This window comes from Musa acuminata, chromosome BXJ3-3 (genome assembly GCF_036884655.1).
Source record: "Musa acuminata AAA Group cultivar baxijiao chromosome BXJ3-3, Cavendish_Baxijiao_AAA, whole genome shotgun sequence".
Classification (NCBI taxonomy): domain Eukaryota; kingdom Viridiplantae; phylum Streptophyta; class Magnoliopsida; order Zingiberales; family Musaceae; genus Musa; species Musa acuminata.
Window position 1 is genome coordinate 31539428 of NC_088351.1, and position 23507 is coordinate 31562934.

The following is a 23507-nucleotide window of genomic DNA, read 5'->3' on the forward strand; positions in this document are numbered from 1 at the left end:
TAAAGCCCATCATCAGCTAGATTTAATTATGCTGCTCATCCGCTGTACAACAAAGAGTGACTCCTCCCGGGGTCAAAATGTTTAAAGAAAATAAACACGGACTTCCTCAAGCCCCACGGACTTCCTCGTGGCACATTCGAGGAATAGAAGGATCAGGTTTGTCAATAACTCAAGCCCCACCGACTTCCTCGTGGCACATAATATTAGCTGCAAAAGATCCCCGACGAAACGTGAACCTATGAAATGGAAAAAAATAAAATCAAGATGGTCCAGTCTGAAACTGTCAAATACATGATCCAGTATAATAACATAAATCAGCAACCAAAGTTGTCTTAACAAAGTAAAATTAGCAACTAACATTACTGTCTTACCTCTCACCAGATGCTAATATTTGGCTCATGTTTCATTCTTGAATGAGCACCGATGGCATAATAAAGAGACACTTGATTCATCAATAAAAGCTTTGAGACAATAAATATTCTGCATCTAGCCATAATGATTCAGCAAGGGTGCTTAACTAGGATAGAATACACAATTTGAAGTTGCACGTGTACAATAATGCGGATATGTGGATAGTTCCAGAAGCTTGTTTGTATTAAAGCACTGGATTCAATTCATCTGCAGAAGAATGGAACACTGATGCATAATCATTGAGGCAATAAAATATTTTGTAAAAGAGGATAATTAAAAACAAAGAAACAAGCATAGATGCTCCAACTATCACCCAGTCTATTCTAAAATTGTGTCCATTATCTTTCTAGTTAGAATCTAGCCAAACTTTTAACAAAGCATGATCTTGAATTCATTTTACAGAAAAAAGGATAAAGAGAACGCATACAAAAATGAACCTTCCAAAAATCCTAAATTAGCACCTCATAGATTTTCCTTGGTATGCTTTATTTATAGGTACAAGGAACACGCAACGTTTATAAAAACTCTCAAAATAGTTCAAACAATTAAGAGGCTACAAACTCAAACCAGAACTAATCAATCTACACTCAGAACTCCTAATCAATCAAAACTATGTTCATGTGCAATACATAATATAACACCTGAAAGCCAAAGATTCAAACCCTACAGTAAAAATGAAGTATTGCTGAAGACCTAAAATTTTATGGTAAATTGTTAATTAGGGTTTTTTCTCATATTAAACATCATCATCATCCTTATTTGCAGAAAAAATCTTCAGTACTAATTTTACTTGCTTAATGACCACTCAAATCATTTTTTATTATACATATTAGAGTAATTGTTTCAATTACAGATTTTTAAGCAATGTACCTGGAATATTTATGAAACAGGTGAAGTTACTAACAAGAAAAGATACAAAGGACAAGTTTGCCTGAGGGCATTGTTACACTTGTTTAATTGTTGCAACTAATACTCCCAGAGATCATAAACTTTCCATGTAATAAAAAAGGAAACATAGATAACCAAAATGCTCGCAAACCCCAATCTAATACATATCGATGTTGACTAGTAAAAAACACAATCATAATATCTCACCATAACATCTCTTTTTGAAAAAAGAAATACTTCCCTGTTCTTGTCAACCTTCAAGAAGCTTCAATAATAGACAAATGCATAAAAGAAGAAAGCACAATTAATCTCTCTTTTATTATGTCAAAGAACCCTTCTATCATCTGTCAAGGATCAAAAATAATATTTCACCACACTAAATTTGTTTGATCAATCTTGACATATTGCTGAAGCTACAGATCCTGTTACAGCCTAAACTCATGACAAGCGAGGGACTGAGTAGAGCCACAGGCTTTGTCAAGTGTCAACAATCAAATATGAAAGAATTTGATGAAAGAAATTTTAAACTTAAATCAGCAGCAAAACAAGTAGCATTTTCTTACACATCATTGTTCGTGCCATGAACTCTAAGAAGCTGCTCATAAATGGGATGATATTTTGCAGGAACAAAATCCTTGAACCTGTTGGGAGTGAATGAGAAAGCAAATGGTCGCGCACTTGTGTTAGCATCTTCTTAGAAAAAAGGTATGGAGAGAAGTTGAACAAACAGGAATAGTTAGTCAGTAAAACAAACAAATGGACCATGACAAGTACTATGATTGATAATATAGGCAAAGGAACAAACCCAAATGCCTGAAACATATGGTTGCCAATACAGAATAATTATCAGTAACACATGTGCTGCTTGATACAGAAGCAGCGGGACTAATAATTAAATCATTGCTTCTATTGAAAAACAACGCTACTACAAACCACAGAGACAGGGAAAGAAACAGGTGCACATACAATGAGAGACCAATGTCATAATGCCTAGAACTACTACCTAAAATTCTACTATGAGCTACAAGCAGAGTTCTCAGGACCAATTTGCAAATGACAAATGCAGAAGAATTTGTTTTCTTTCCTTTTATCAATTTACTTTCTAAAATATGCAACAGAAAGAGAAATGATTCCTTTATGTTAGTTCGGAAGTAGAGAATAAGATAAATGAAGATCGTCTAGGATGAATAAAAATCATCAAAAATGATATTAAGAAAGTCCAAGAAAGATATATCTTGCAATGATAAGTTGTGTTAAAATAGAAAATAACAATGGAAGACAAAAGACATGGATGAAATACTCATTATCCAAGTGTTTACCTTCAATGTAGGTTGGATCAATTATAGAGCACCAATAAAAAATTGAGAAAGCTCAAATTGACATAAAGAACCTCAAATTCATTACAATAAACAGCATCCATCTCAAAGGCACAAAACCAAAGGATCTATAGAGCATAACTACCATGACAAGCCTCAGGAAAACAAATAAAGGCAGCTCTAAGTGTGAATAGTACAGAATGGGTGCATAACAAGACACAAGGTCCCAACTAAGTTGCTAATATAAAAATCAGCATCTATATATATGCATCACTTCTTGGACTAACAAAAGTGTGAAGAACAACAGGCATAAGTCCAAAAAAACCGTACTTGATTCATTAGCAACTCATTTCCAGCCATTTTCCTTTTGACGATTACATGAACTAAAATACATTAAAAAAGTAAACTTAGATGTGTGCAATAGCTGATATGTTTTTTGCTAGTAGAAACCTAAATAAGTGATCACAGATGCACAGATTTAAGTACAATAAATATATTATTAAGAGTTGTGCAACTCCATGTCAAGCGATTGAATGTCTTATATGCTAACATTCAGCTTATGCAACACACATGGATGAGACAAGGAGATTTTGATGGTTAGGAATGGTCTCGGGATTGATTATTCCTGCACCAGACTCCTTTCATTAATTTGAAAAAGGAGGTACTCTGCCACTTTAGTGTGACAGCACAGTTAGCCATGGAAGAATTTCACCAGAGAAACAAAACATCCAGTTTCACCAGGCATTTGTGCCATAAAGCCAAAATTAGATGTTTCAATTTAATAAAATATGCATCACAAAAACAGAACACTGACAATGATGAATGACAAATGCTAACTGTACCGACAAGATGCTTGATGTATGCATATGCACACCCATACTTCACATCTATCATGCCAGTCTTTTGCAGACCAAATGGGACATCATGGCCAAGGTTTTCTTGCTAATCAACCTTTCACACAACCTGGCACGTGAGCTAAATGAACCAGGACAACATGATAAAGTATTGGACATGCCACACTTGGAAAAGGGCATATCAATCTTGCATTGAGATCATATTAGATATCATAGGCACCTTCGAAATAAAAGTACGCACCATGGAAAGACTTGTAACTTACAGCTTCTTCAAGACATCCTAGGCATGGAAAGAATTTACAGAACTCGACACATATTATTAACTGCAACCAATAAGATTAACCTTCTGCCCTTCAACCAGTCTTTTAATTTTTAAGTGAGTTCCTCTACTACATAGACTTGTGCTATATTTTACAGGGTTGACATCAGGTTCAAAATCAGTTGTAAATTATCCTAAAACCCTTTACAGAGTCTTAATTTTAAGAATGGCATTAACGGGAAGAGGTTTAAATTATGTTGATGAACATGGAACATTTTAGATTGTGAAGAGTATAGCATTGATGCCCATGTCAAAATATCTTTACAAGAACCAAAATTCCATAAGTTATCAAAAACTATGCTTTCCATTAACATAAAAAAAGGCCAAGTAGTTTTAGATGAAATTCTTTTAAGACAACTTAAATGGAGTTACCTCTCGAGAAGAGAAAATCTCCCAGGACTTGAAAATAACTTTGCAATGGACTCCAGCAAAGGTGTAATTTTCATTGTTTTGGATTTTAATGCCTTCATGAAGCCCACAAACTCCTTATATTCTGCAACAGTAAGCTTTTCTTGAACCTGTGAAAAATATCAACAGAATAAGCATACAAACTAAGGCAACACCACTGTAGTCCCTATAAAGAGAATAATTAGTGTTGTGGAACCAATTAGTTCTACTAAGAAAAACTTGCTGTAGATTCAACCACCAAAACAAGTTGCTCATTTCCACTTCATAAACAATAAAAACTGAAGAAGGTATGGAACTTCCGGTACTAATTCATAATGCAATTATATGCATTGGAAACACAAAAACATTTCAATGAAAAGAAAACTGCATCAAAATCTTCAGCAAAGGAATGTCATCAAGCATGTGGAAATGACCACAGATTATAGAAAACACCATTTCAATTTTCAGGATCTACGCAACTCAACTATAATTTGATGTCTCTATATATTGCCACCAGATGACCCAGTTTCCAATTACAACTTGGACAGATCAAAAGGTGAAAAAGTTAAATAAATGAGACAACACAGTAAAAAATAAAAACAGCACCACATGTTTAATCAGTACCAATGCTTTCTTAGATTTTTCAGTTTTAAGTTTTCCATAGGGCCATTACAAGCAATTTTTTTTACATTTAATATCACAGTGTTAAAGCAACTTTTTGTATATCAATCCCTAAAATCTACATGATAAATTCATCTACTCTTAGATATCTGGATATCCATGGCTAGAACTTAATTCAGATACCTATGCCATTCAGTAATATTGTATAGTAAATTTGAAAGCTTAAATATCCAGAAAAAACCATCTATCTGCTTCTTGTTCCTATTGCCAGTTCAAAAAGGTCAAAAGGCGAAACTTTGTACCACTTTCCACTAATGAACTCATAAGCCTCAAATTAAACCATTGATTCACTGACAACTCCATACTTAACCATCGATAGTGTTGATTCAAGTAAGTGATGGGAGTATCCTTGCATTAAGATGAAGCTTTTCAACATGGAAATTTTCCTTGCATTAGTATGAAGCTTTTGATCCATCCTTGGTGGAACTATCATATGTCTCATGTTTAAGGGTTTTGCCCACTAACACTAACAGATAAGAAGAATATGTATTAAGGAAGCTTTTCAAATCTTTAGTCAGAGAAAAGGATTGAATCAAGGTAGGAAAAAGCCAAAGTAAGGTTGGACAACGATAACTAATATGTAAATATGAAGTGTCAAAAGCATGTTAGACATGACACATATGGGATATGTCTCTGAGCAGTTAAGTAAATAAAATGATTCAGCAATAGAAGAATGAGGTTTTAGATTCCAATGCACAAGCACTTATAACTCAAGAAAAATAACAGACAAATGGATGAATGTAGAAAAATATGAAGGCAAGAGTGAAGATAGCCATCATTTAACATAATAAAGATACACAGAGGATTGTTGTTATCAGATAATTTTTAAACTCAATGGTAAACCTTACACCATAATTGGCCAAGTGCATTTTACTAGAAACTAGTTGATAATATTTTTCTAGTGAGTTACTATGTAAGTCACAAAGGAACTAACTTGGTGCATACCAGTTGTGTAATATCTGCATGCTTGTAGCCTATGACAGAGATTTATAAGAAAATAAACTATAAAGATAAGGAATTTTTAGTGCCTGTTGACTTTCTGTGTAATCAAGTTGCATTAATTAGCAATCAATTCTAATAGGCAGCTGATGGTTCATATCAAATCTCAATTCTTCCATGTGACAAGATCTGATAGCCATCAAATGCCAACCAAAACAAGCAGGGCACTATACCATCAAATTTACCATATTAAAAATCAAAATTGACTAGTCATTATCCAAAAATGGTCAATTAAACAATAGTACTAATAATAAAATAAGCACGAAAGTAACCTGCATTAGAAAAGCAGAACCACTAGTTTTATCAGTACAAGGTATAGAGGTATTATGCTTCTCCTTATGTGATGTTGGTTGCTGAAAAGTTTCTTTCACAACGTGAACATGTTGCGTCATCCTAACACTGGTAGAACTCCCAAAATCTGCAGGCCTACATGGAGAAAGTTGTAACAATTGTATACAATGCATCCCAAGGTTAATATTTATTGGAGATCTCAATTAATGTACCAAACAAATAACCAAGTAACCAACCACTTTGAATCTGTATCTTTTTGACATTCAACATTATCAACCGGTTCTAATGTTTTAGGCCTTTTTGCAGAAGTAGCTGCAAATGCAACCTCACATGCTTGTTCACTCGATGATGTATCGTTTGCCAAATGAACCACTACAGTATCCTGATACTGAATATTTTTAGATATTCCTTCCTTGAATGGTAATCTCTTCTTATGGCAGAAGTGATTTACTGAACGTTGCAAGGTCGAGCAGAACCCAAGTTCATTAGAAACCGATGAGCGGTTGGCGGGAACTATTTGCCCCAAATGATCAAAACCACTACTTGTGTTAGTTGAGAGCACAGATGACAGTGACTTTCTGGAGCAATGTTCAGTATTAGGCGCCTGGCAAAAGAGAGAATAGGTGATTATTAGTAAATTAAAAAATGTGCAGGTCAGTCAATATTAAAAACTTATTGAAAGTAGAAAAGACAAGTTGTACCAAGGAGGTGATAGACTTCAATGATAAGGTCTTCTCCAGAGGCATCAAAGATTTCTCTGCCACGAACATTTGCTCTTTTCTCAACATGAGTAAGGTGCGAGTAAATGAAAGTTTCAATACTGAAGATTTACTTAAAATTAAGAAAACATTTAGTATAAATAATCAAGCCAACGCCAGTACAACAAGAACCCATGAGGTCAAAGCAAGGACAAAAGGTAAAATATCTCATTTGCAGTTTGTACCCAAAATGGACCAATGTCATGGAGCTTAACCAAAGCGTATTGCTACTCCAAGTCAAACATGCAGAAGCAAGCAAATCGGTAGCATGAGGTCAAAGCAAGGACAAAAGGTAAAATATCTCATTTGCAGTTTGTACCCAAAATGGACCAATGTCATGGAGCTTAACCAAAGCGTATTGCTACTCCAAGTCAAACATGCAGAAGCAAGCAAATCGGTAGCATAAGTAGATAAGAGTCATAAGACAAATAAAATCCATCGAAAAACTAAAGCTGGAGTAAGAATCACAAAAACATCAAAGGTCTGATATGCAATTATTTACTTAGGGGCACAAATCAACAATAATACACCAAGACAACTTGATACAGCCACCACAACAAAAGACAGAAGGCCTCAACTATGTATGAATTAAGAGAAATAAATAATTGATGGCTAAATAAGGATTCAGTTGAGTGATACCCTTAGTGCAGCTTTTAGCTAGTTTTGGTTTCAAGTCGCAAAAGTCTTTGTCTCGAAAGAATCTAGTCAATGTGAAAACTACATCCCCAAACTTGGGATAGCACTGCAAAACAACATGAGAACCAGTAAGGAACTGCATAAATAAAAAAGGCAAAACAAGAATCTGCCATAGAACCTTGATATGAGGACGGAGCCAGTATGACATTTGACACTGCCAATTTTGTTGAGAAAACCTAGACAAAAGGAATAGTACTTTGACATATCAAAATATGGAAAACTAAACTAGGAAGAGCATATGCTAGAAACTCTAAACCTGCTTGCTATGTAAAAGAGGATTAAAACAAAGGAAAACCCAGAGGTAGGCATGAATTTTCCATCAAGAAAAGAACACAAGAAAATCCAATTCCAAGAAACAATTAAAACTCATTCAGTGGAGCCCAAAACCGAAAAATCAACTCTTTAACAAAGGTCTCCAAGGATCAGTTTGCAATATTTCCAGACCCAGCACGAACTATTTGCAATCCTGATTGTCTTAAGTGCAATCCTAATTCCTAACCTAATAAATTAGAACATGAAATGCATCTGTTAGCCACAAATGAAACAACAAAACCCCTAAAAGAGCATTACATGGTCCAGAACAGTCAAAATATGTATGACAAGACAAACAAACCCAATAAAATATCTGGATAACAATCTTTCAGACAGATCTAAGGATAACCATCCAAAAATCAGTATACTGCAAGACACTCAAGAAACAAATGTTTTCCTGCACATATATACAAAATCGGAATGGTCTAAGAAAGAATTATAGTTTTATGTTCCATCAATCAACAAGTCACTTGGTCTATAGTTGTTCAAGTCCCATCCGTCCGCACGAGCTTGGTACAGGAATGGAAAGCATGTACATTATTTTTAGTTGGCTGAGCAGGGCTAGAATAGAAAAATTACACCTATTCAATTTCTCAGCAAGACATGGATAAATGATTTTAAACAATAGCACAGGTCAAAGAATATAAAAGTATTCTACAGTGAGATATATTAATGCAGTGAAATAGTGATGTTGGCTAAGCCTATGGCTTGTGCTACTGCTACAGACCTTGTGAAGTAAGACATTCTCTCTCTCTCTCTCTCTCTCTCTCTCTCTCTCTCTCTCTCTCTCTCTCTCTGCTTTAACTTTAGAGTTTAGACTATAAAGTCATTATAATTTTGGATAAATAGATAAAAGTCACAAGTTTTTGAATTGCTCGCACAGTCTATGCAAATCTTATGTTCCTCATACTGAGCTTGGATGGGGCAACCCTAGTTCTTATATATTTTGCAGGTTAATCTTGGTCAATATGAGAGACAGAATGTCCTGGGTGATCTGGAGATGGACATGAACAGCCAACAAGCTCTATTCATGTGGAATTTAAGACTGCCCTCAACCAGAATTGGTCCATGGTCACCACTAGCTTAGTGTATAAATTGGGGATCACCAAACTTCCAGAAAATTTTGATTATAAATACCTTTCATCGCAGAAAACAATTGCTCCATAATCATGGCAATGTCTAATGACACGGCCAACAGCCTGATTCACAGCCCTTGCAGCTTGCTGGACATACCACTCCTCGCCAGTGAGAACCTGTAATGATAACATAAAAAGTCTAAAGTATTGAAGGTAATAAACACTAATCTAGATCCCTTATGGAACTAAAAATTTATCTATCAATAAAAATAGATATGTATATCTAACAATACAGATGAACTTCGTAAGCTTGAAAACATATAACTAAACCTTGCTGAAATCAGGATATTTGATTTAGTATTTTAATTAACTCTAACTTTCCTTTTACCTTAGATTGTTTCTTTTGCGATGTAGCATAGTGATCCAAGTAATCACGCTTGAGACGAACCTACAATAAAAATTCATAGTAGAAAAATCAAAAGAAAAAATATTAGTTCTAACCTATCGATGAAGCCAGAGAAAAGACAGCTGAATTGACCAGCTTGACAAGTGCAAGGATCATTACGTAGGCATCTTAATGCCAATTACAAATTGGCAGCAATAAAATATTCAAGTATTTTGTTGATACATTACTTGGTGCACAAAAAACTTTACCATCTACACTAATGATTCTTATTCTCTTGGTTGTGATGTCAATATATTATCATTATACTCAAAGGTCACGAGGACAAGGCCTGTGAAATTCAATGTGATCTTTTCATGAAAATCAAACTCACCCTCTAGTTGTGACCACCAAAATGTATGTTGATAACAGCTATAAACATTTTGTCTATTTCTTGTTCTAAAAGCAACAAAAAGAAAGGGAGATTAAAAAAACCTAATGCTTTGTTCTTAATTATAAAGCATGTATACATTCTTGGCATATATTATAAGTTGGACAAAGGTAAATGTCTACAGTATCATGACAAAAAAGGATAAATCTCAAGTCATAAAGCAAGAAAAGATTCCAGGGGACATTTCCTTCAATGAAGAGGACTGAAATGTCATGCAACAACAGCAAAAACTAAAATTCCAACCTATATTTCTTTAGAAGTTCTTGTCACTGACCTACAAAATGAAAGAAGAGAATTGAAGATCTTTTCTAGTAAATCATACAGGAAAAAAATCTTAAAATGTAAAATATTATTAATGAACTTTTTTCTTGGTAGTTCATCCAAATGATCTGGAGAGCAGCAACCAAAAGATCACTTGTACTGTTGTACAATTCTATAGGTATATTGCAATTCATCTTCAACATGAGCAAGACTTTGCTTGCATATAGTGCTGCTATCTTGTTCTTGATCACTAAAATAACTTTATAAACATCATATAAGTACATAACTCAATTCTAAATCTTTCATTTGAAAACCAAACCTTGGGATCAGTCTTTGTAGAAAAAGGCAGGCCAGTAACTACCACAGCTCTCCCAGCCCGGTCAGCAAAATCAAGACCTTCACTAACCTAGACATACAAAGAAAAAAAGAAAATCAGGTTAAGTGCTGAAGGGCATTGACACAAAAAGAAAAAAACCAATGAACCGTAATGCCAAGATACAATGTGATAAAGAACTTTAAGCTCAACATGAGTATCTATAGCAGCATCTTCGTTTATCAGCAATATATCATGACATGGAAATAAATGTTGAGCATAGCCAACATTAATCTGAAAAGATTTAAGATTATAAATGTTTAACATGCCAAGATTAATCTGTCGACAATTTTAACCATAAATAATCTTGGCAAGATATAACTGCACTTATATACCTTCTGCAAAGTGAATGTAATTATACATTTTTCACATATATTAAGATTTAAGGGTATAGGAACAGTAGGCTTCCTCAAGATGAACCTTACCATATCCATTTTCTCTATTTGAAACATATCTTCTTCTTTTCTTCTTTTTTATTTCATTTGTTCCCTGTGTTTGACCCAGCATTAACTGAACCAACATAGAGCATGTCTTATCTTTACAACATTTAATTGCACTAATCCTTTTAGTAGATTCTTGAGGTAACCAATCTCACAAAGACTGGCCACCCACTCATATTTCAGATCAAATCTGCAAGACCACTGTGATTTAGCAACCATACAGCACACCTGTTCTACCTGTTAAGCCCCAGCCTATTCTCCCCAACCCTTGCAACATTAGTCCCAATATTCCTTATGGAATTGCAGCCACCAGCCTTTCCCAAATGATATTTTAATCCTACAATCAAAATTATAACACAAATATCCTGCGCTTGTTTCTCTCGAGACCTTTGTTTTATTTATCTAACCTGCCGGTATAAATTTCACAACATACTGTCACTGAATTAGCTGGAATTGCCTAAGTCATAAGGCACCCTTGCGGTAATGTCACGGACTTAGTTGAAATTGTCTAAGTCGTGAGGCACCCTTGCGTCAATGTCACGAACTTAGCTGGGATTGCCTAAGCCGTGAAGCACCCTTGCACCAATTTCACGGATTTAGCTAGGATTCCCTAAGTCACGAGGCACCCTTGTGTTATTCATCCGCAAAGGGTCAACCTAGTTGCAATCTCGCTTAGGTCCCGTAGGACCTATAAAAAAATAAATCGATTAGTTTGAAAGCAAGCAACGAACAAGTCCTGACGTCTCGCGAAGAGGACAGCTTTACAAGAAATTCATCAAACACGGTGTACAAGAGAGAAAGGAGAAAACAAGGACTTTAGAAAGCAAACGAACAATCGCAAGTATGTAAACAATTGCTCACCGAGTGTCGGGCACGATGGCAAGTTTCCATAAGCTTAGCATGCGAACTTGTGAAATCCAATCAACGCCCAACACTATCTCAAACCCCTATCCAGCTAGGTGTAACCTGGGGGGTTCCAAGGTGCTGAGATGGCTAACTTTTTGCACCGCACCGCAGCCGGTAGAAAACAAATTGTGGCACGCGAAAACGGAGCCATTTTAGGGTAGTTTTGCATGTCATGGTGAGCGATCACTCTACAGTGTTACGATATGTTGTTTCTCACAGTTTTCAAGCAAAAACACACAAAACCAAAGCAAAATGTGTTGCCAAGCATCTGTACAAGCACACAAAAGCAGTGAACGGTTCGTTGACGAAGATATTGCGGGTGCGCAACGACCGGTCGTGACAATACACTGCCAATCCTGATTGTCCTATGAGTCATGATAGATGCCAAAATAGCTCATAAGATGGATACCATATCACCAACAACTTCAAGACCATTCTGCATAATGCATATGGAGCAACTTCAATTTCGTCAAAGAAAGGTCACTAAAAGATAAGGCATCCTCACTGCTAGTTAGACATCATTTACTAATATAAATTGGAATTTCATATGTCTTTGTCGTCTATTGTTTGCTTGTCCTGGTTTAGGTATTTAACTTGATATAGAGGGGTGAATGTTCACACAGCTGTATCAACATGGAATTACCGAATAAAGATGTTGTTGTGCATCATGTTGTATCCTTGGGGTACAAGTTATGTTAGACTTGTATGATTGTTCCTTTGCAAATTAATCACATTAAACTGACAATGAGAGAATTCATAACATATGTTGATATATATTTTCTATAATCTAAATCAGAATCAAAAAGATCAAAAAACTCCAGCACGAGCCAGCCTCAGTTGAAGCCATACTGATATTCACACAACATAAATGAAATTTCCTCGTCTACTCTTTAACATATGCAACTAAAGCACTCATATTGTGCACCGTGTCCATTTCTTGAGCCCTCAATACATATTGTCCTAAGCAAGGTTTGAAATATCGTACCGTACCGACGTTTTGATGTTTGCTCGGTATGGTACGATACAGTATACCGAGCGATATACTGCTCGGTATATATATATATATATATACATATATACATATACATGTATACATATACATACATATATATATATGCATATATACATACATATAAATGTATACATATATATATACATATACATATAAATGTATACATATATATATACATATATATATATATATATTAAATGCGACGTTGTCGAAAAAGGCCACGTCGTGTCGCCTTTTATAAAAATATTTCATATATAAAAAATCTTATATATATATATATATATATATATATATATATATATATATATATATATATATATATATATATACATATATATACCGAACGGTATACCGCTCGATATACTGTATCGTACCGTACAGAGTGAATGTCGAAACACCGATACAGTATAATATTTCAAACCTTTATATATATATATATATATATATACACCGTCCGGTAACGGGCGGTCCATGTACCAAGTAGTTGATGGACCGATACGTACCGCCCGGTACGGGCGATATTATTCGAAACTGATATTCATAACATATGTTGATATATATTTTCTTTAATCTAAATCAATATCAAAAAGATAAAAAAAAACTCCAGCACGAGCCAGCCTCACTTGAAGCCATACTGATATTCACACAACATAAAAGAAATTTCCTCGTCTACTCTTTAACATATGTAACTGAAGCACTCATATTGTGCATTGTGTCCGTTTCTTGAACCCTCAATATATATATATATATATATATATATATTAAAGGCGACGTCGCATCGCATCGCCTCGACGACGTCATCGAAAAAGGCCACGTTGCATCACCTTTAAAATATATATATATATATATATACCGAGCGATGCACCGAATGGTTTACCGCTCGATATACTGTATCGTATCGTACCGAGTGAATGTCGAAACGTCGGTACGGACCGTACGGTACGATATTTCAAACCTTGATATATATTATATATATATATAAGATTTTTTATATAAAAAATATTTTTATAAAGGCAATGCGACATGGCCTTTTTCGGCCATGTCGCCAAGGCAACACGACGTCGCCTTATATATATATATATATATATATATATATATATATATATATACACCGTCCGTCTGGTAACAGGCGATCTGTGTACCGGTTAGCTGATGGACCGATACGTACCGCCCGGTACGGGCGGTATTATTCGAAACTGCATACCTTGGTCCTAAGCATATTGTATTTCCATTTCTTACATTGGTTTAATTTTTAGAAATGTTTGTAATACCATCCGGTATGGTACGAGCCGTATTTACTAGTTTGACAAGTCACAGATATAGACACTACAAGACTATTACCGCCCAATGCAAGGTGGTACATGCTCTGTATCGGGCAAATTCTTATTTTATATTTTTTAAACCATTTTAGGATTTCTCTAAAACTTGGTACACAACAACATACGAAATGACCCAGTACTATACCAGTCCAAACCCTAACCAATATGGTTCCAATATACAAAATTGCATACCTTATTTTTAATTGTTCTTTGTGCAACTAAAGAAACGAGAGGAAAGGGGGGGGAGGGGGGGGGGAGGGGGGGGGGGGGGTGTTTAATACTTTAATTAACTGTCAAGAGTCAAGATACAGAATCTTCGTAGGACTTGGAGCTCCAAACATAGATCTATTGATATTTACTGTAATCAAAATATTGTCCATATAAAGTTCAATTGTATAACATAAATATTCATCTTCATCAATTTAAAGTTTAGACAACAGTTGTTGTCAATAAACAAAAAATCATGATATATGATTTCCAAAAGTATGGTATCATCCATGTATCTCAGACTGATGTGGGGTATAGCTGCAATTTTTTGTGTTAAATAAATACACAAAAGTAGATCAAATGAAGACCAGCAACATAGCAGAAAGGACTTGGACTTTCTACAGAAGTGATAACTTCGAACTTCATCCAATTATACAGAAAATTCTAATCCGCCTTAAACAAAGTATTCTCAAGCAATGCATTTAATGACAGTGGCAATTTTATATTCATCTATAAAAATTTCAAATAATTGTCCTATTATTTATGCTCCTGCTCCAAAAGGAACTCCCTAGTCTTAATTATTTATGACCACTGGCAAAGAATCTTACATAAATTCAAGACAAGGAATGCAGAAAGTCTAAAGTGAACTGAAACTTATGATAATGATGCCAAATGAGACAAACTGAAACATACTTTGCCACGACAAACTGCAAAAAATATGGCCCCCGAAGTGGTATTATCACGTATTTTTGACTCAAAGTCCTGAAAGAACAGGAGCTAGCATATATTAGCACATGTACATATATATACAATCCTGTAGTGATGGATTCAAATACCAACAAGATATAGAAAGAATGCTGAATATACCTCAATTGCACGTGGAAAAAGTGATGATTGTTTGGGCTCTATAATAGGTTGTTTGTATTTGCAAATTCTTTCCCAGATTGTGCTGAAATCACTTGAGCTTGCATGACCCTGAAAGAGATTGATGTTCTGCTAAAAATTAAAACACCTTGTTGATAATCATTAACGATCTGTCAGTAAAAGATTGCTCTCATACCATATCTTTCCAGCATTCAATGCACTGATCCATCATATAATATGAAGGGAAGAATACAAGTAAGCCATCCGGCACTATGCGAGCAAAATTAACTGCAGTTAAGACAAGGAAAAACTTCTCTAAGTTAGAACTAGCACAAATTACACATCAAATTACAGGATGTTTTTTAATAACCTACCTATAGAATTACCAAGTTCTTGCTTATATTGTAGAGAATCACGATTTTTGTATGAAGAATTAAATGGTTGACTAGATGGACCACTTGGCACAACTCCAACCCACACTTGATTAGGAGTTATAACATGGGGATTCTCCAACCTGACTGGAAATTCTCTGATGTTGAAGCAAGAAATAAATAAACATTACTGATAGCAAATAAAATTTTGCCTAAACAAAGGTATTGACAAATTACATACAAGTTCAGCTCCAAGGCAAACGAGTCTAGAGGAGACAAAGTGCCAGATGTCAGTATGATAGAGCATACACCCAACCTTTCAAACTGTTGCATGGCAAGCCCTGGGTTAAAACACCACCAACTAAGTGTTCTTGACACCTTTCCTGAATATATTATAAATAAGACATTAATAGTCAACTGTGAAAGAACCTCTCAGCATTATAATATTCACACAGTCCCACACTACAAAATATAGGAATGATATTTCTAAATTAAACGAAAGTTATACTATTTGAAATCTATGGAAGCAATGCTCTCAAATTATTCACTCCTAATGCAAGTTCCATGGAAAGGATACCTTTTAGAGAATCTGTAATGCTTAGTTGAGATTCCTGCACATGAAACTTAAAAGAACAATGTCCTTGTGATCAGTAAACAAATTGATGTAACTTTTAGAAAGAACAATCAAAAGTATACACATATTGCACATACACACACATATATACGTAGGTAGCCCAACTTACACGATAAAATTTTGCATGATCCTTCCCACCATCTCGGAAGATAATATTAAGCATATTCCTGATGCTCTCTAACCTGCAGACTGCCCCCTTCATTTTGATTCCTGTTCCGGCCCCAGACGTATTCCCTGTTATTAAGGATAAATAAGAGAAGAAATCAATCTGTTAAAATTAATCAGATGTCCCTAAATAACTTTGAAGAAGACAAGAAGATAAAAACTTTATATGTATAAAGCATAAGAACCGCATCATATGACAAAATTAAATTGTGTTACATCATGGAAAGAAAAATAAAATTTCCAAGGAGATGTAATACCCTCCTCAAGAAGCAGAGCAGCATTGTCAATCGTATCAATAAGCATATTTGCTGTCTCATATGTGATGTTCAGATCAGAGAGAAACTCATAAATGTAGTCTCCAGGTCGAGTGAAACCCAATTCTCTGGACTCAATAGCCACCTCAGCAATACGTGTTTCAAGCTTCAGTAGAAGAGCTGCACAAAAGTAGTTTTTAATAATGAACAAATGCATATGAAAGTTACTTACAGCGAAGGCTTTGCAGCAGCTAGTTTAATTTCTGCCCTTCGTTATAAATTCTAGGTACTCCAGGCGTAAAAGAGAAATCATAAGGAGACCCCAGTATTGAATTAATCCGAAAACCAAATAACCACCAGTGCTTAAAGTACTGAGGGATCATTAAAACACTGGGCATCATCTTATATACCTTAAAGTCTGATAATGTTCTGGTGAAGTAATTGGTCATAGAACAGAAAGCCAAAAGTGCAGCCAAATTATCCAATTCACAAACATTTTTCAAATGAAAAACAAGCTGATATAATAGACAAACAATAAGTACCAAGTTTAAGTAAGATAACAGTGTGGGTGTCCCAAGAAATCACAAACCCTTTATCATGAATGACCATCAATACTGATATTTTTCTAAAGTTATTTGCACACAAGCAAATATGTTTGAACACTTGATCAACACCAACCACTATTCAAAAGTTTCAAACCTTCCTCACCACCAATGTTGCTAACCTGCATCACCAACTCCAACAGAGCATCACAACTCATCTCCCATTATAGTGACATTATCAAAGGCATGTTTGCAAAGTGAATCACTTGCAAGAAAGACATATGTAGGGGGTTATATGCAGAAAACCATCCTAAATATGTTATGGTTCTGTATGTACAAAAGTAGTCACTATAAGGCTGGGCACACAGGGAGGCAACTGCTGTTTAAGAAATTGCATTATTGGAGCCTAAGAATAACACAAGTTACACAACAATGGTTGCTGCTGATCTTTGTCAGCTGGCATAAGAGAAAAGAGTATGTTCCTTAGTTTCTATTCCACAAACCGAGACAAGTCCAAGAGTAACTTTGGAAGTTTGTTTAAGCATAAGCAACCCAACACTCGGCTTTTTTAGTAATAAACCAATTTAAGACATCAAAACTTGGTACAAAGTTTTAAAATATCAGCTCAATATTGGTTCCAGTAACATGTTGAGTCAGTATGCCAAGAAACTGAACAGTATGACAACCTGTACATATTGGTATCGGGAAAAAAATACTAAAAAAGCAATATACCAAGCAATACCAAGTCATATGATCCATTGCTGGTGCTTGGACGAACCAATAGAAACTGGCACTATAGTTCTTGGTATCTTCTTACGGTGAGCAAATATATCTAAGATCTTTACCTCATAAAGTTATCTAAAATTCAAAAACTTAATATTACAGATCATAATACAGGTTTTTCCCATTTTAGTTGATACAATGAGTTCATTAAAATCCAGTCACCACATGGGTAGATGTGACCAACAAGATTACTCCTCTTGATCAATAGCTAAATAGGTCACAAATGATTGTAAAAAGCCTCTAGCATGTTAAAGAAAATGAGACAAAAAAAAATAGTTTGTTGACTGGAAAAGAAATCATGCAGGAGTGAAAAGTAAACTGAAAAAACGAAAATAATCAACACCAAGAAAACAAATTGGAAGATAATGCTAAAGGCAACAGCCTGATTAAGCAAATCTTAGTAAAATTAAATGATAAAAAGACACATGGATTGCCTTTCAAGCTCATGCTGCAAGGCCTGGACATTGCAAGGAAATTCACAAGACCATGCACCATAGAAGCTTATGCAGGTACTTTTTTGCATGCAGCTTGATGTCCAAACTCCAAAGGAACCAGCATGCAACTGGCACTGAATAACACATTTGGATACTTCAACCAGACAAGAGAATTCCAGTTGAGAATATTTTTCTAGTTCAGAGTACAAGGGTACTTTGAGCAACTATGTTATTCACCATATATCTTTTGACTAACAAGGAAGCAAGTTCGGAGATTATTGTAAAAGCATTAAGGTATATGCAGCTCAATCTTAGAAATTTAACCCATTAATAGGACATTTCAGCACAATGAGTTACATAAACAGAATCTACCTCTGAGAATAGCATAATTTTCTGGGTCAAACTCTTTATCAGCTGATTTTTCAATTACCCTCCTTTTAATACACAAGTCAACACATTGTTTTGCTTCAGAAATGCAAGCAGTGAGGTAACCAGAAGGCAAGTCGAATGAAGCTGCATCAGCACATATACTCTCCTGTGTATCAAGTCAGAAAAAGAACCATACTAAATAATACAATTTTATATTGCACATGCAATCTAAAAAGCAAGAAGTGCCTTTCCCAAATCCAAGATGCTAATACTTCCAACTTAGGATCAAAGACATGGTCCCAATGCGGTTCAAACAAAAGACAATCTACATAAAGGACCATAAGATAGTCTCTTGTTTCACTACCAGGTTATGTGCTTCATCAAATATAAGAACTGCATTGTTCCACTGAATGCCTGATAAAGATCGCCGGTTTCCAGGATCAATAAGATAGTTGTAAGGGGCAAACAGAATATCAACAACCTTGTGAAGCTCTCTAGATATGTAATATGGGCATCTGCAAGAGAAAATGCAATTTCATACCACAAAATAAAATATTCATATCATCATCATATTGCAGCAGTTTTTCTTTAAAATAACAATTAATTAAAATTTTCATGTACAAAGGGAGAGACATAGTGAAAAACCTACAGCCCCATGGTTCTCCCAGTATTAACCAAGTCTTCGATGTCAAAAGGCTCATTTCCAAGTTCATGATGTTTCTTCATGTACTCTACAATGTATTAAACATACATTTATGTCAATCAATGAAGACAGAAATTTTATTTGCAAATAGTACTACTTTACTGTTCACAAAATTAGGTATATTGTTCACAAATAGCTCTCCTCTTATTTAACCACTTAACAAAGTACTAAATGCAATTGATAAATTTTCATAACAAACTATAAAAAGGTTTCTAAAATCAGTCCTTTGGATTTTGGAAGTTCTAAAAGTACTGAAGGTAATAAAAGAATGTAAAAATCAGAGTAAGATTGTCCCAATTCAATTAAATCTCAGAAACCCATTCATTCTTTAGCAAACAAGTTCATGGGGCATAAGTAAATGCTGAAGCCCTACTTAGCCCAATCATCAATTAGGTGGCACCATTTGATAGGTGTTATTTTGTCTGCTATTTATTAGCAGACATACCCTAAACTTTACTACTAGTCTACTACAATCATAAATCTCCTACTTACTAAAATGTGAGTTTTCTGAATTAATTGGAGCTTTCAACTTTTTATACCGGATGTATTTCACAACAGGTGAATAAGAAAACTCAAGCAGGAAAGGTTTTACACAACAGAAATATATATATATATATATATATATATATATATATATATATATATATATATATATATATATATTGAATACATGCAAGACAGGAAAGAAGTCCCTAAACATCATAGTTTTCATATATTCTATCTCATCTTATTTATTTCTGTTATCTTCATCTTGATTCCTTTTTTTTATTTTCATTTTTCACCAATCAGTTATCTTACATATTAACCACCAGTTAATACCTTCAGGCCTTAAAGCATCACAGGTGGGCCTTACCTTTGTTTATAAACATCCCAACTACCATAAGAAGTAACCATATTATTTACACAACTGATTTCCAGATATATCCGAATAGTGAAATATTAAGACTTATCTCCTTTTTTTGGTAAGTAAATATTAAGACTTATCAAGATAAGAATAACCGGAAACAAACAATCATCTTCATTTGGTTCATAAGCAAAAAACAAAAAGAAGTGAGAATCTTTTAGTCTTTATTATCTAATCCACATAAATTTTTTTGGATGCCAAACAATTACATTCCAAAATGTTTCCTACTATATTAGGTTGCCAGCAGATTCGTACTTACATCTCAAAGAACCAGCTAATAGTGAAACCCTTAGCCCTCGCTTGACCATCATTCACTTCAAATAACCAATCAAACTGCTTGCAGCATAATTCCATTGATGATTGGTAGAAGATATAACACTATTTTTCAGTAATAGATAATACCAGATAACAACTTTCTGTTTGAGACTCTTAGTAGTGTCTGTGCATCATAGTCGACCAATATCACTGATTCAATAGTGCAGTTTATTGTTTTCCACTCATGTTCCCAGCACCTGCAATATGACTTTGATTCACCACGTTCGAGTCTTAGAAAATTTTATTTTGTTTTATTCAGTTTGGAATGACTCTTAAGTCTTAACTCTTTTTGTGAGTGCAACCATATACACTCTATATTCTCTAGCAAATTCATGACCACTTCCTTGTCTATTGCATATTTTTTTTGTTATATTGCTTCTTCAATGTCCAAAACTACACCTAAATACTACAAACAAAACCACACCTAAATACTACAAACAAAACCACATATGATGTTGACTTTAAAACATAGAATTAGCAAATAGTGGATGCCATAAAATAAAAGGCACGTTGAGAAGCAAAATCAATGAATCTTAAAATGATTGGCAAGAAGTAAATAGAGATGTTGATTCTTTTGATGCAAAAACCACTAGTCATGGAATAGAGGAGGAATATATATTATGTGGATTTTTTATTTACATAGAGCTCAATGGCAGCAAAAAATCTGTGGTCAACCCCAAATAGTTGGAAAATTGCAGCTTCTTATTGTTGTTGTTGGCTTTTCATCTATCAAAATCCCATCTAAGAAGCTGTAACAAACTAAAAATTCTTAACAGATGCTAGCATCAACCTTACATACAGTAGATCCAGTTAGCAGAACACAATCTAAAAAATGGAGAACTTCTTAAGATAAATAGATATTATAAACTATGTTCTCAATAAAGCTAGTTTTTGTTGTAGTCAATAATAAATATACTAGATTTCAATAAAAGTGTTAGAGTGGATCCTATAAGGAGCGGATACTATAAGGACCAAATTAAGCAATTAGAAGCATCCAGAAGCTTCAATAGTAAAATGTTAAAAATAAGCATCGAATAGATGGCAAGCCTTGGCCATGAAAATGTTATATATATATATATATATATATAAGGCTTGGGTGACCACAATTCAAGTAATGGAAACAACAACTTTGCTTGTAGTAGTATAGGTGTACAGTGCTTAAACTAATCCTCCTTAGACCCCATATTGGTGAAAGTCCTGTGCACTAGGCTGGTCTTTTCTAAATTGATCTTAAACACAGACATTGAACAAGAAAAACTTACAATGAGTAGCATAGAAGTATTGTATAACACGCACCAGAAACGCCAGGTTGATGGGGGCATAACCGCTTTTTGCAAAGATAATGGCAAGCATTGTTTTGCGCTCTACCTCGTAGCAAACGCACCTCATCATGGATGCACATCTGTTCACGAGACCCTAAAACTGCCATCTTTGGCCTGAAAGCTTGAGTGATGATAGAGTTAAATATGCTCAATTTAAGAGAAAACAAATTACCATAACCAAAATATGTGATGTTTGCATGACTTTAAAAGTTAGCATCTCTTCACGTGTTAAATGTTCAATATATTCTGTTGAAAACTTTTACATGCAAAGTTGTTGGACATTACAAGCATGAATTACTTAATGATATTAAATAATATTAACACAAACAATATTAAGAATGCTGGCTAAATTTTATACTAAAGTAATATATTGGCTAAGTTTAACTATGGTAATCCCAAAAATCATACAAATTTGTGCTATGGATTGGCTTGATATCTCCTCTTCAACATTCCTCTTGCTGTCATTAATTTCTCAAGTGTCATCAAGGTCACACAGCTCAAAAAGACTAAGCCTCCTCCTTTCATTTTTTTTATCTCCTACTTCTATATTGCCACAATTATGAACCCAGACTGGCTCAAGTCAGCCTGAGCCAGTATGTGTTCTCAAATTGCATTCCATTATTTGTTTAACATTTGCTGTTAACATGCATGTTTTGATGTAGAGAGTTATCATAAAGTATTTCTAACATTTTTAAGGAAGCAACAATGGTGCCTTTACCTGTAATTGCTTGTTTTAAGTTCTCGTATTACTTGCTTAAGCTGGCTGTGAGTCCTTGAAGTATATATGATGGCAGGGTAATTAGTTTGCCCATTCTCCGCTGATTGACTACCAGAGGAGTGACTCAAAGAGAAGTTGCTCCTTTCTTCATTTGCACTAGTCAGAAAATCACCAAAAGTCTTCCTCCAAGCCAGTGTAGCACACAAAAGGCATAATGTTTTTCCAGTTCCTGTAGGGCTTTCCAACAAAGCATTGCATCCCTGCCTCCATTCATGGAACAGATAAAGAAATCACATACATAAGAAGTATCCTATTCTTTAAAAAACGAAGAAAACGATAAGAGATCAGATCAAAGCGGTATAAAAGGCGTCGTCCTTGCATCTAAACATTAGATAGTTCTTGAACCAGCATAGCTCCGTCAAAAAGGGGTGCTGGTTTGATCGTAATGAATGATAAAATCGAACTACTTGCGAAAACATGAGAAATTTTTTGATAGGGCGAATCGGATCAGATAGAGGCATCACCTCCTGCAAAGATCGGATGACCTTCTCCATGTAAACAATCTGGCAATCGTAAGCGTCGAAGGGAAAGTCCACATCGACCCCCCTGATCTTGTACGTGGGCATCTCGGCCGACAGGGAACCTCCAGCGTTCCTCAGAAACGAAGTCTCGAGGTCAAGTGATCGGATTCACTTGGCTACCCTATATAGAACAAACGGAGGCCGTTATGGATCGCCTGGAAACCCTAGCATGAGGCGGCAGGAGTCCGCACAAATGGCATATGACACAT

The 23507-nt window shown here is 35.0% G+C and overlaps 1 protein-coding gene across 4 annotated transcripts; it reads right to left on the reverse strand.

Moving 5' to 3' along the window:
• On the reverse strand, positions 1 to 23482 carry LOC135632849 (regulator of telomere elongation helicase 1 homolog). 4 transcript variants are annotated; one of them, XM_065141680.1, is made up of 26 exons: positions 23242 to 23482; positions 22718 to 22977; positions 21974 to 22113; positions 19405 to 19486; positions 19120 to 19270; positions 18759 to 18921; positions 16631 to 16807; positions 16318 to 16442; positions 16152 to 16185; positions 15816 to 15957; positions 15578 to 15732; positions 15400 to 15491; positions 15207 to 15314; positions 15033 to 15101; positions 10402 to 10488; positions 9377 to 9436; positions 9050 to 9165; positions 7719 to 7776; positions 7544 to 7646; positions 6848 to 6921; positions 6383 to 6750; positions 6128 to 6281; positions 4161 to 4306; positions 1863 to 1940; positions 372 to 618; positions 1 to 236 (listed from the first exon to the last, which is right to left on the reverse strand). In XM_065141680.1, the coding sequence occupies exons 1-25, from the start codon at positions 23341 to 23343 to the stop codon at positions 615 to 617; spliced, it is 3048 nt and encodes a 1015-aa protein (XP_064997752.1). In that variant the 5' UTR covers positions 23344 to 23482; the 3' UTR covers positions 1 to 236; positions 372 to 614. The 4 variants fall into 4 exon arrangements, with proteins under 4 accessions (XP_064997752.1, XP_064997753.1, XP_064997751.1 ...); XM_065141681.1 differs by having other exon boundaries at positions 6848 to 6903; positions 16152 to 16197; XM_065141679.1 differs by having other exon boundaries at positions 16152 to 16197.
• Between the last annotated feature and the right edge of the window lie 25 nt (positions 23483 to 23507).